This window comes from Chrysemys picta, chromosome 7 (assembly GCF_011386835.1).
Source record: "Chrysemys picta bellii isolate R12L10 chromosome 7, ASM1138683v2, whole genome shotgun sequence".
In the NCBI taxonomy this organism is placed as follows: Eukaryota; Metazoa; Chordata; order Testudines; family Emydidae; genus Chrysemys; species Chrysemys picta.
This window is the reverse complement of record NC_088797.1, coordinates 79,060,345-79,073,553: the sequence shown is the minus strand read 5'-3', so window position 1 is coordinate 79,073,553 and position 13,209 is coordinate 79,060,345. Positions and strand designations below refer to the sequence as shown.

At 46.5% G+C, this 13,209-nt stretch overlaps 1 protein-coding gene across 6 annotated transcripts in view; it reads right to left on the bottom strand.

Annotated features, from left to right (window-relative positions):
* The window catches only part of PHYHIPL (phytanoyl-CoA 2-hydroxylase interacting protein like), a 95,921-nt gene that overhangs the window by 50,150 nt on the left and 32,562 nt on the right, over window positions 1-13,209 (bottom strand). The window contains exons 1-2 of one of the 6 annotated variants that reach the window (XM_042854737.2): window positions 3,011-3,156; window positions 2,170-2,402 (exon numbers count right to left, since the gene is read on the bottom strand). The exons of 3 other annotated variants lie outside the window; for them this stretch is intronic. In XM_042854737.2, the coding sequence (XP_042710671.1) occupies window positions 2,170-2,402; window positions 3,011-3,105 (328 nt within the window). In that variant the 5' untranslated portion in view covers window positions 3,106-3,156. Of the gene's footprint in view, window positions 1-2,169; window positions 2,445-3,010; window positions 3,157-13,209 lie in introns of those variants that run through there. 2 more of the 6 variants (XM_005307463.5, XM_065551860.1) reach the window with 2 other exon arrangements.

Sequence of the window (13,209 nt, the reverse complement as noted above, 5' to 3'; positions counted from 1 at the left end):
GGGGCTTAATACGCATGGGATTAGCTTGTAAAACCAGATCTACAGAAGCGAAAATTGTTTTCCAGTTTAAACAGGAAATTCTTGATTAAAAAAACAAACAAAAAGAAAAATTAATTATTTGGATCTGCTAGTCTGCCCCAGACTCTTCCATAAAAATTGAGCACTGCTTAATTACAGTATGCTAAATCAATTAGAAGACTGCAGCAATTAACATAGCAGACTTTATCAGCCTAGCTTGGGGCAGGCAAAAATTAAAGATTACGTAATTTGTTTATTTCCAATACAGGAATCTCACGTAAGAGTATTTTGTCAAACAACAGCAATCTAGTCCTTCAGATTTAGGGGAAATTGTAACTGCAGAGTTAATTTTGTCACAGTATGCTGCTCCATCTATCAACATACAACGAAAGCTTTATTTTATCTGTGATCCACTCACGTAGATATACAATTAAGTTTCCCTAACCAGTGATTTAGGTATAAATGTAGCGATGGAAGCACACATTCTATTTTGAATTTAAAATATGTAAACAAAAAGAATTTCTTATGTTGCCATAAAAGTAATTGAAAGCTCTATTGAAATACCTTCTCAGTTTCCTTAACAACATTTTAAAAAATCAAGACTTTACACATCCTCAACTATGAGACAATCAAGTCTGGTTAAATCAAAAGTACTGAAACATTTAACAATAACATGCTTTTAACAGAATACTAAAGAAAATCAGAATGATTATTTCCATAATCAATTGATACCTACAAAAATTATGCTGCAAAAATATATCCATGTAGAGAAAAAAGTTAAATTAATCCAAGCAGTGTAATTTCTTAGCATAATAACCCAAATGTTCAGTGAAGTCACTAAATAAGCCAAATTCTGTTCTGTTCTTTCACCACTTAAACTGAAAAATATTATCAAATTATGTTAAAGTTATTTATGCTTTTTTATGTCAAAGCAAGGAGACAAGAATAATTCAGATAACTGAACACAAGACAATACTCTCAGGTAATTTTTCCAAACACAAGTTTCTCTGTTGTTGTTTTAGTATCATGTCTCTCTTGGAAGTTGGACATAACTGTATATAATTAATATTAACCTCACTTATAATTGCTAGTCTTCAGTATTTGTGCATCAGTATGTAAACTGTTCCTTCCTGGCTCCTCATTACAACCTTATAATTGTTTGGGCTACTTCAACTCAGTTAATCCTTAAAATTGCTTCTGCACTGTAAAACAAAACTTCATTTGTTTAACAGTCCAGCTATGCCATTTAGCACAACTACCTACATTGTATACCAATTTTGTTCCTTCGCTTGCACATCTGTTTATTTCAATTCTATTGAGCATTAGACTTAGAACTCTGTGTGCAGAACAAAGGTTTTAATATTAACGCACAAAATGTATAGCATCAGTTATGCATTCTACCAGATGTACCAGGCCAATTCAGTGCAGATGCTTGGCAATTTTTGAATCACTGCCCAGAATCATGAAGGTTGTATCTGTCTATGGTGCTGAAATATGGAAACCCCTCCTTCCTTCCCAATTTCGCGTTACCACTCCAAACCCCATGTTGACAAACAGATCGTTAGTTCATTCTGTTGGGTTATTATTCAAAAACAAAAAGGAATTGGCAACAAGTTTCTGCATTAGACAACGAGAGCTAGCAGACGCCTATGTATATGTTCGGTACAAGAACTACCCTACGATACAAAATGCTACAAAGGAGTTTGAGCCTCAGCATCGATCATGGCTAACAAAAATCATTACAATCAATATCCAGTATCTAGACCCCGAATCTCGCTGCAAATCTACCCCTAGCTCTTTAATGTCTCTCTTGGAATAAAACCCACAACGTACATTAATGTTAAGGGGCTAGACTGGGAAGCAGGCGAGCCGACAGCCCCATAGGTAAAAGCACTGCATGGTAAGGGAAGATTTCAAAGAGGGGTGGGTTCCCCCCAATAAGGTGCAACCTTCTCCTTTTCTTTTGTTCTCCAAAGGCAGGAGGGTGTGTGCGTGTGTGTGTGTGTGTGGGGGGGTGCTTACACCTACAAATACATGGGGGGTAACAAAGGACCATACGCCAAGGGGATTAATTTGTATTTAGCATCCATGGGGCAGCGGGCAGCAGCATTTTGCGTCTGCGAGGATTAGCCCTATGGAGCCCAGACTTACCGTCCCTATCGCAGAGCTGAATCGCCTCCAGGCTGAGATTCTTGATCACATCCTCGCAGGGGCTGGTGGGGCTGCTCATGCTGCTGCGATCCAGGCGCGGAACCTCCATTGTCCCCTTCTCCTTCTCCTCCCTTGGCTTCTGCGGGCGGCCGCACGGCGGGCAGCGGCTCTGGCTCCCGGCGGAGAGAAGCGGGCGGGCGGGCTGGCTGGCGCGGTGGGTGCAGAGCGGCGCGCTGTAGGGAGTGGAGGGAGGGCAGGAGCGAGCGGATTTGTCACTGCAGCGGAGCGGGGAGGGGGCAGCAGAGAGACGCGCACTCATCACACCCCAGGCTCTGCATTTAAAGGGGCCGCCGCCCGGGGCTGCTGAGTCAAAGCCACAGCAGGACAAACACCTCGCTGTGCAGCGGGAGGCGGCCGAAGGCCTCCCTCCCCCGCCCGCTGCCTATGCAATGGCTCTGGCGGCGCGGCTTTCCCAGCTGCGCCAGGACCAAGCCCCCCGCCCCATTCCCCGGGCGTCACGGCCCCGCCGGGGGAGGGGTTCTGCAGCCTGTCCCTAACCCCCGGGCCCAGTGCAGCGAGCAGCGGCTTCAGGCCGGGCTTACCCCGGGGCGCCGGGCGGGGAGACTGCAGCCCCGGTCCCCGCGGGGAGGGGAAGACCCGAGTGCCAGCGGCTGCCACTCCGGGCGCCATCTCCTCCGGGGCTCACGGACCGGCCCTGGCCGTGCCAGCTCCCCAGGACCTGGCCCCCAGGCGAGGAAATCCACCCCCCTCCTCATCCCTCCCTCCCTTCCCCCCACACCGTTCAGCCCTCCCCAGCGCACCCCCCTTCCTCTCCACTCACCCCAACCCCTCACTCCTTCCCTCCTCACACCGACAGGCCCCCGCCTCGCCTTCAAGCGCGGACTGCCACCCCAAGCATTCCCCACTACACACCATGTGAGCGCCCCTCCCTCACGTGGCCAAGCCACTCCCACACGTGGGTGTAATGTCCCAGCCTGAGAGGGAAGCAAGGCAGAAATCCTAGGAAGGGCCAGGCCAGACAGGAAAACAGTCTCCCTGGGTCATTGGGGTGCTACCCAGCCCAGCCTGCTAGCCCAGCCAGGACACTTGACCTGCTCCTGGTACAGCTCACCCCAGCTGCCTCTGCTCCCAGGATCCCTGCTACGCCCCTGCCCTTGCAATCTTCCAGGCCTTTTGCTCCTGCTTTGGGCTCTGCATCTTGCACATGGCTCCGTGTGTTGAGGGAAGTACCTCTGGCCCCCGACAGCCTTCTAGGAGTACAGGAAGGGGCAGGAACAAAATAACCCCAAAGAATGCTATGAACAAGTCCCATGAGAATCATGGTTGGGGTAGGAGTTAAATACCCTTGCAGCACTGTTCAGAATTTGCATTACTTGGATTCACTTTTATCTCCAGTTCGATCAAGAGTCTTAAAACTGCAACCCATATGTACAATAGAGAGACACCTCAGGTCCCTTTCATGTGATGCAGCAGAGGTTACTGGGGATTAAAAGTACAGCTGCTGTGTTAAGGTATGCTGTCTCCACAAGCTGCATCTCCAACTGGAAGGTGAGAGTGCCTGCAATTTCCTCCATTTTAAGTCAGTTAAGTGCAGTCCATGTAGCTGCTAGCCTCACTAGACAAAGTTTAGGCAGCCCTACATGGACATAGGAAACTTCATTCTGGTTTTGGTTTGTATTTTTTTGGCCCTCTTCCACACAGTGTGGGTTCTTATTTCAGGGTTACTCTCACACATTTATATGTATTGATTTTCCATTTCTGAACAAACATGTTACTAACACCACCCCATAATTACAGTGAACTGCAGAAGCACTATACCAATGGTGGGCCACTGGGAGCTATGGGCAGCCGTGCAAATGTAAACAAACAGTCTAGTGTTCCACCAGCAGCTTACCCTGATGGGCCACGCGCGGCCTGTAGGATGCAGATTGCCCACCACTGCACTATACACATTCAGGCCTGGTCTACACTACATGGTTTGGTCGAGGCAAGGCTGCTTACCTCAACCTAGCTGTGGATGCAGTTACACTTAAATTTCACAACTGCCCTGCTACACTGACTTAATAACACCACCTCTCCGAGTGCCGTAGCGTCACAGTCAATGTAGTTTGGTTGATGCAATAGCAGTGTAGACACTGTGTTACTTACATTGATGGTTACTGGCTTCCAGGAGCTGTTCCACAATGCCCAACAGTGACCGTTCTGGTCACTGCGGTGAATTCTGCTACCCACGGGACAGGTGGCCGCCATCTTTAAAGTCCCACACATTTTTTAAATTCCTTGTTCTGGTTGCCTAGCTTGGCAAGCACATCTAGCAGCTCCCCACTTTTGTGTGCAAGTGCCCAGCTGACCATGGCAGCTACACACTTCAGACGCGCTCCTGTCTGAAGGAGATGTTGGATCTTCTTAGTCTGTGGGGAGAAGAGGCTGTGCAGGCACAGCTCTGATCCAGCCTTAGAAACATTGATATCTCTGAGCAGATTCCTTGCAGAAGAAGGGCTACAAGAAGGACCAACAGCAGTGCCATGTGAAAGCCAAGGAGCTGTGGCAGGCATACCAGAAGGCAAGAGAGGCCAACAATCTATCTGATGCAGAGCTGCAGACTGGCTGCTTTTACAAAGAGCTGTGTGCCATCCTCAGCGGAGACCCCACCACTACCCGCAAGAACCCTGTGGATGCTTCGGAGGAGCCTGACTCACAGCCTCCACCATGAACAGTGAGGAGGAAGAGGTGGACAAGTAAGAAGAGTAGGAGTAGGGGGGACAGGTGATGGGTGGGGATCCAGCCACGCAGTGAGCCAGAATATGTTTGACTACAGCGCAGTCCAGCCAGTCCTGACACTTGAGCATGGACGAGTCTGATGCAGGGGAAGGAACCTCTGGTAAGTATGCCATTTGCTTTGAAATTACAGGGATGGAACCCCCAAAGTATCAGGACACATCTGTTGATTTACTTTGTTTTTTTACTTGTGCTAGAAGAGGTAGTGAAACAACCGAGAGAGAGAGTTACTATCTGCTTTTCGTTCCCCTCGGAAGTTAGGCAGAGGGAGCTACGCAGAGCAGTTTGTTTATGTGTATTGGGATGTCCCGTGAATTCTCCGTAGAGATCTCAATGAAACTTTCATGGAGGTACTCTGCAATCCTCTGCCGAAGGTTGCTGGGGAGGGCTGCCTTATTTCTTACACTGTTGTAGGATATTTTCCCATCATTCAGTGATTACTTCAGCAAGCATCATTACAGTACACAGACTAGCAGCATATGGGCCCAGGCGGCATCAGGACACCAGGAGCAGCTGTGCTCTCTTGGCCTCTGTTACCCTCAGGACTGAGATCAGCTGAAATCACCACCACCTGTGGAAAACTGTGCCTGTATTCAGCCCCATTGTCCTATAAACATATACTCATGCCTCTGAGCTAACCCCCCACTCCTCTCCCCAGAGCCATACTCACCATGGCTGGTGCTGTGACTGGCCCCGTCCTGTATCAGTCCCAAGGAGAAGTCAGAATGTAATGCTTACAACTTTCAGGGATCAAGGGGAGTGAGTTCAGTATCCTAAGTTTTGATTTCTGTCGTGAATACACTGACAGTGGTACCTCTGCGGGTTGGGTTGTATCTGCAGCTGCTGCTACTGTAGCCTTGAGGGTTTTCCCCTCCACACCCACAGAAGGCCTGAACCAGATAAAGAGAAGAAAGAAAAGAACTCAGGTTGATATGTTCCAAGAGATGCTGCAAGCTTGTGCTGCATCAGAGAACGAGACCAGGGCGTGGAGGTTGGCTCTTGCAGACAGCATGGAAACAGAAAGAGTGGAGAGGAAAAAGGCCTAGGAATCCAAGCGAAAAAAGGAGAGGGAGAATCACCAGAACATAATGGGGCCCCTCAGGCAGCAAACAGAGATGCTGTGATAGATCTGCAGGTCCAAGAATCCCATGCTTACTGTTCTGCAGCCCATAGACAACTCAACATCAGGACATCCCTACACCTCCCTCCTTAACATTCCACGTGACATCAGGGGCCATTGCATTACCCCTACCACTCCACCTCAGGGGGGCATTAAAGACAATCACAGCTGACTTGTGAAAAAGACATGGTTGGTGTATGTGTACCTGAAATGGAAATGACTGTTCTTACCTCTTCATAAGTTGTGTTGCCTTAATTTATTAAGTTTTATAAAGTTCTAAATGTGTTTTAGTCGCATGGTTCATGTTACAGAATTCAATTATATTTTTTGGAACATAATTCATCTTTATTATTTCACAACATATGCTGGCTGGTGCTGAGCAGATCTGACACCCCCAAATATCCTGTTACTTCATTTTGCCACAGAACCCATAACATCATTCACAGACAATATTAATAGGTGCATTGGCAGTGTTATATTCTTATGCACCCGAGCACCTGGGGAAGCCTGGGGGCCAGCTGCACCAGCCGCTGCTCTGGCAGCCTCAGGCCACTGGTCTCTGGCGTTGCCCTGTAGCAGTGGTCTGGGACCAGCGGCAGTGGTGGTGGGGTCCCAGGTTGCCCCCCACCCAGACCAGTGGTGGCAGTCGCATGGCTCTGTGCCACCCTCGCCTGGACCAGTAGCAAAGGGGCCACAGGCCATCCCCAACACGGACTGGTGGCGGGGGAGCCCCAGGCCATCCCCCTCCCGGAGCAGCGGCGGTGGCAGGGCCACAGGCCACCCCGCACCCGGACCAGTGGCAGCGGCAGCAGGGGGGGCCCTGGCCTCTCCCCACCTGGAACGTCAGTGGGGCCACAGGCCACCCCCTGCCTGGGCCCAGGCCGCTCCCTGCACAGAGCGGCAGCGGGGCCATGGGCGACCCACCCCAGCAGCAGCAGGGAGCCCCGGGCCATCCCCCTCTCCAGCGGGGTCCTGGGCTCCCCCCCCACCCCAGCAGAAGCATCGCCCTATGCTCCCTCTGTCCCCCGGCAGCAATCTTCAGAAGCACCCGCCTCCCAGCCGGTAAGATTTAGGCACAGGTATTTTTAGTAAAAGTCATGGACAAGTCACAGGGCGTGATTTTTTGTTTATTGCCCATGATCTGTCCATAACTTTTACTAAAAATACCCGTGACTAAAATGTAGTCTTACTCATGACAATAGTGCAGAGCTGTGCAGGCTTCATGCTTCTGTCAGAGATGGCAGACTGCGAGGAGGGACATGTGAGTTTGCAGGCATTTTGAAAAGAGGCACGAAATATTATGGGTTTCAAATGAAATTATGGGATGGAAAAACACTGCATTATGGGAAGTTGAACCCATGCTACCAGTCGGTCATCCCTGCGCAATTTTTTTCAGCCCCAAGAGACATCGCAAAATCTTGTCAATGCACCCCATGCTGGATGGTGGTGAGTTACAAAGTGGGATAACTACTCATGTTGCACTTCACTCTGTATTGATGCAAATGCTCATGATGAGGACGTGCGCTGCCAACACAAGGAGTATAGTGTGCACGTGCACAAGTGATACATACAGCCGCCGCAACTTTGGTTGACATAATTTTGTTGTGTAGATGTGTCCTCAGTTCTTATTCCTTTAATTATAGAACAATTCCATGGAAGTAGTATTGTCCATACCCAGTTTGGCAGGATGGGGAGAGCAGAGTGATTATTATAGACTACAGCGCAAGACACAAGGATGAGAAATTCATTTAAGATATTCCTCATTGTAGCCAGGTGGTTGTTTACCGAGCCTGGGGTTGCTTTGCAGGTAGCGGGCCTCTTTTGAAAGGCCTCTGAACAGTTGCAAACAGGCTTTCAGGCAGGTAACAGTCCCTGCTTGGTGCTATTTTCATAACAAAAGCCAGTTCTTAACAATACTCAGAGTTCCAAAATAAAGTCCATCACCATATAACTGTCCATACTTAGCTCTGGTGTCTTCTCTCCCAGCCAGAGCTCTTCTTCTGTCCCAGTCTGTTCTCACAAGCCATCCTCCTAGCTCTTCCTAGCTGGAACTTAGCCTCCTGGCACTGGCCTCTAGGCCCCCAAACTTCTAGTCCCAAACTCCATCCATGTTTCTCCATAGGAGCCTCCTGCTCCCTGGGATCCTCTCTGTCATAGCTCCCTTGGTTTTGGGATATTCCCTACAGTTTCCTGGGATTATCTCCTTCATTGTAGCCTCCTGACATTCTTTATAGGGCAATCACCCTGATTTCTCCCAGATGTGACTCATTCTGTAATTACGGTTAGCTAGCTCCAGGCCCTAAGGGGCAAGCCAGCCTGTTAAGCTCATATACTACCTCCTTGCTTTGCTGAAATATGTTTTGGGGGTAATGAGAAAAATCCTGAGGTGTGCCAAAGCTAATTTTGTTGGAAATAAGGTTTCATATTCTCAGATGAAGATGTTCTGTGAGTTAGTCAATTAACAAGTTGAGGAATAAGAAGTAGGATTGAAGGAAGTGGAAAATAGGGCCATAAAGCCATAGGAAAAGAAGTTTACTGACATTTAAACTTTGTACAGCTGTTATCTTTTTACATTTACTGTTATCATTTTTGCTTGGAAAATTTCAGCTCCTCTCTGCCACAAAAGCCAATAAATGCAGATTAAAGAATAAAAATTCTGGAGATCTGGATGTCTCTAATAATGGGATATAGAGCTTTTCACCTCTAGGTTGCTGGTTTAAATTCAAAATCAGGTCAGCAGTGCCTGAATGTGATTACCTACTGTCTGATAGCCTTCCTGAAATGAATTGATATCAGTCCATTTCCTAGTACATAGGAATTCACATCACAATAACTACTTTTGGCACCTTTTTGACAGTTTCAGAAATCCTCTGAGTTGTAGTGATAGGTTTTGGAATACTGACGCTTGTTCATTTGATATGGACTCAGACCAACTCATTTCACATAGGCCACCACATGGCATTCAGATCGTCATGTCTTTTGTCCACTACCAAACTCCTTTGGATATGAAATGGTGACTAGAAGCGAAAGGCTCCCAATCTACTTTATCAGTCTCCCAGTCCTTTCCCAAGGTTCACAGTAAGCTGCACTCCTGTCAGCAAGCTCCATACAGATGGATGGTGGTGAGTTACAAAGTGGGATAACTACTCATGTTGCACTTCACTCTGTATTGATGCAAATGCTCATGATGAGGACGTGCGTACAGAGATAGGTACTTGCCACATGGGACTTGCTCTCCACTGGGTTCTGGGGTTACCCCGTTCCTCCCAGCTGCTTCCAAGACCCACAAGTTTAGGGGCGGTGGCTCTGAGGCTCCCTTCTCAAAAAGCACTTTCAGTGGTGCTGTGAGCTGGTGCCCCTTCCCATGGTGGCCTCTGGTACTCCCAATGCAGGATGGGGGAAAAGGTTCTGCAGTGCTCCCCTGCTCCTATCCCTCCCACTCCCCCCCCCCCTCTGTCTCTCTCCTTCTCTTTTTCTTCCCCAAACCAAAAGTGAGGGACGTGTGGGATTCAGCAGCAACAGGATGGAGAGTGTGTGAGGGGAAAAAGAGAGTGAAATGGGGAGTGAGCAGTGGAAGGGAAGCAGTATTGAACACAGAATATGAAATGAATATGGAGGGACAGCATGAGTCAATAGAGAAGGAGAAGGAAAAAGTGAATATGTAGACTGAATGAGGGTGAGGGTAGAGAAAGAGGGGGAAGGAATGGGACTCTTGAAAGACTGCACTCATTGGTTATTAATTTCAGCTCTGGCAGGCATTTATTCCACATAAACAAACAAAATAGAGGGAACATTGCTCCATGCTATTGTAACTGTTCATATTGCACAAAAAACTCTCCTGATGTCAAGGCTGAGTTTTACTTACTTCTGTTTCATATAATTGCTCCAGGTATTTCCTTCCTGCACCACCCTGAAGAAGTCCTTTCATTCCTTGAAGTTGATGCTCTTTAGTCTCTCAATCTCTCCTCCTCTATTAATTCATTTCTATGGTGATGAAAGACATTTATACAGCCCCCACAATCATATTACCTAGTTCCCAAACACAAAAGTACAATTTACAGTTAATTTGAAGTAGATCCTGTTCTTGAATATCTGGAGAATTCCCATTTTCCCCTCACCTCATTACCCCTCCCACACAGGTCTTTTCTTCCTTCTCTCTCTTTTTTTCTTCTTCTTTTTTTTCCATTTTCTGTTACCTAAGGAAAACTTTTGAGAAAAGATGGATTTTGTACTGAGCTCTGAGAACAGTCAGACTTGGGTGTGTTCCAATTCCCACAAGGCAATTAGCCTCTCAGCTTCAGCTACTTTTTAGCAAACAGCCTCCAGTTTATCTATATCCAGTTTTATATCCAAACTATTATGCCTTTTTGAAGAAAAGAATGGTTAAACCAAATATACTGGTGGACCTCAGTGCACTATTAGGGTAGCCAAACCTACCTCAGCTCTGCTTTTCAGAAGCATGGAGCACACTCTCTGGATCTGGCTGTGGCAGCATTTTGAGGGCACTTCAAAAATACATGCCAGTGTAGAGCCAATAGCCAGCTCCATGAAAGGAGGGGCATCCAAGCATTTTTTAAAATCTAGGGGACAATTTCATCCCTAGGGCCACTCCACTGACTTTAATGAAATCACATCAGGGAATAATTTGCCCCAAAGTGTCTCAAAGCACACAACACTTTCCTTAATATTTCTCTTACCTGAGAAAGTACTGTGCTGTGGTTATCTCCCTAATAAGGAGTAACACTCAAGCACATTTCGGTTTGTCAAAGAAGACAAAGTCTCAGCATATAAGCAGAAAGTTTGTTCTATGACAGATTATCCCAGACAGTGTTTAGCAAAAATGTCACATATCACAAATATGGGTCAACATTATGTAAGCGAAAGGCTGACAGTGGCAGCACAATATTAGAGACAGTACAGCGTTGTGTATCTAGGACTGCAAAAGCTTGCAGAGATTTTACTACAACATCAATCTAGCTAACTCTTAGCATTTTCAGCAACAGATAAATAGGATATTTCCAAACATGATTTATACAGCTGAACAAGGGAGCATACCTGTTATGCACTGCAACTTTATGCAGTAGTGGAGGCATTTTGTAGCACGTGTCATGCCTATCAGGGAAACGTGAGACATATCACACACTTTTTCTGGCTATGGTAAATCATCTCTGCTGCTGTTTCATAGCCTGGGGGCCATGACTTTCAAGGTGGGTCACAATGATGTTGCAGCAGGGTTTCCAGTTAAAAGAGAAATTCACGCTGCCCTCCTGTTATCTGGGCACATGCCCCCTACACGCATGCTTGCAAGAAGAAAAGCCAGTCCCATCCAACGATTAGGAAGCATGGGGGAAATGGGATTGTGTACCCCTTCCTCCTCATTACTATGTTCTGTTTTTCATATACTAGGTTACCGCTATCCATATTGCCAACCCCAAATGTTCAAAATTCATGAGTCAGGCTCACCAGAAATCATGAGATTGGCTTTAAAATCATGAAATTCTGTAAAAATAATAGATTTGGTGTTCTTTTTATTTACCTTCTGCTTTTTGAGCCTTTAGGGTGCACTAGGGTCACATCTTGAAGATTTCTCCAGAGCCATGAGGTCTAGAAACTTACTTTTTCTTTAAGAATGAAGGCTGAAATCATCACACACTTTCTTGACTACAGGAGCTGGGGCTTTAAGGAAAACAATAATTATCAAGAAACCCATGACAAAATCATGAGACTTGGCACCACTGTGAGTTCAGTAGGCTCAGAGGCTGAGTGGGGCAGGGAGCTCTGTGAAGCAACTGAATTTTTGTAATTTAGATAATAATTCCTTTTCATATTTGCAGGTTTCATTTACAGTTGAAAAAAAAAATCCTTTTCCAGGCAATGGCATGACCCCAAGTTCCCAGGTCTTCCCTGCCCCCAGGTAAGAGAGGCATCTATTTATTACGCAGTGGGCTGTGGAAGCAGAGAGTGCAGAGAAGCTACGTAGATGGCTCGCAGGGGAGTGGAAAAAAGGGATTTTATATTTGTTTTTTGTTTATATTGGTATTTCCGTTTCAGCAGGATAAAAAAATTAAGTACAGAAATGTGGAAAGCATCAAAGGTAGGCTTCTGCATTTAGGATGGACCCTAACAGATATTAATCCAATGTTATATTTTATTTACCTGGAAATAAATATTTGCTATCTTATAGTCATTCTTCATCTTTAGCAGCAGTTACATTGTAACAATGTGGTTTATGGGATATCATTCCAAAAGATTGTGGGGGATGTAATCACAAAATACTTTGAGATTAGGGTAAAAGCCAGAGACTTTGATAGGTGATGGCATCACAAGAAGAAAATTTGAGACCTCTTAATATAAACCGTGCCTGGCTACAATTAATTTATGGCATGAGACAGCCTAGTTTTCACACCACAGGCAAAACAGCATGGACACTAGGAACTCCAAGGCCCTAGACTTGCCATGACATGAGGCTCCCTGTGTTTTTCACTCTCTTGCTTGGAATGGCCAGAAGCCCCTATTTCCACTCAAAGAGACAGGAGCAGTGGCATGGGTCCCCCTTCTTCCTCCACGAATGGCAACGGAGGACCCTTTCCCCTGAGGCACAGCACTAGGAGTCCCATCTCCCTCCCTCAGAGGTAGCAGCAGCTCCCCCGGCCCTTGCCGCCAGTACTTAGCCCAGCAGCCAGGGTGTACCTACTTGAGTAGGTGGGCTGGCCGCATATAGAGTCCTCTGCTGAAGTGGTTGTTGGCAGGGCTCACAACTCCTAGGTGTAGTTAACTCTCCATTAAGATGCACACATCTTGAAGTGTTGTCTCAGGATGGGGGAGAGGGTCTAGTCACAAACCTATATAGTATGTATGACTTAATCTGGTCCTCTTATTCAACTAACATACACTGAAACAAAATACTGAACCCCATTCTGTAATCTGGATATCCAATTTCCATCCCAGTGAGCGCATTGTAAGCAATTAAAAGAAAACTGTACCCATTCTGCTCACCTCAGACATACAGGAAGAAGCCAAATTAATTACCAGTTTATTCATGCCACTTAAAGATGCTTCTTTTCTTTTGAAATTTCAATTTTCTGATGTGAAGGACAGTTTTCCTTTATAAAACATGAACA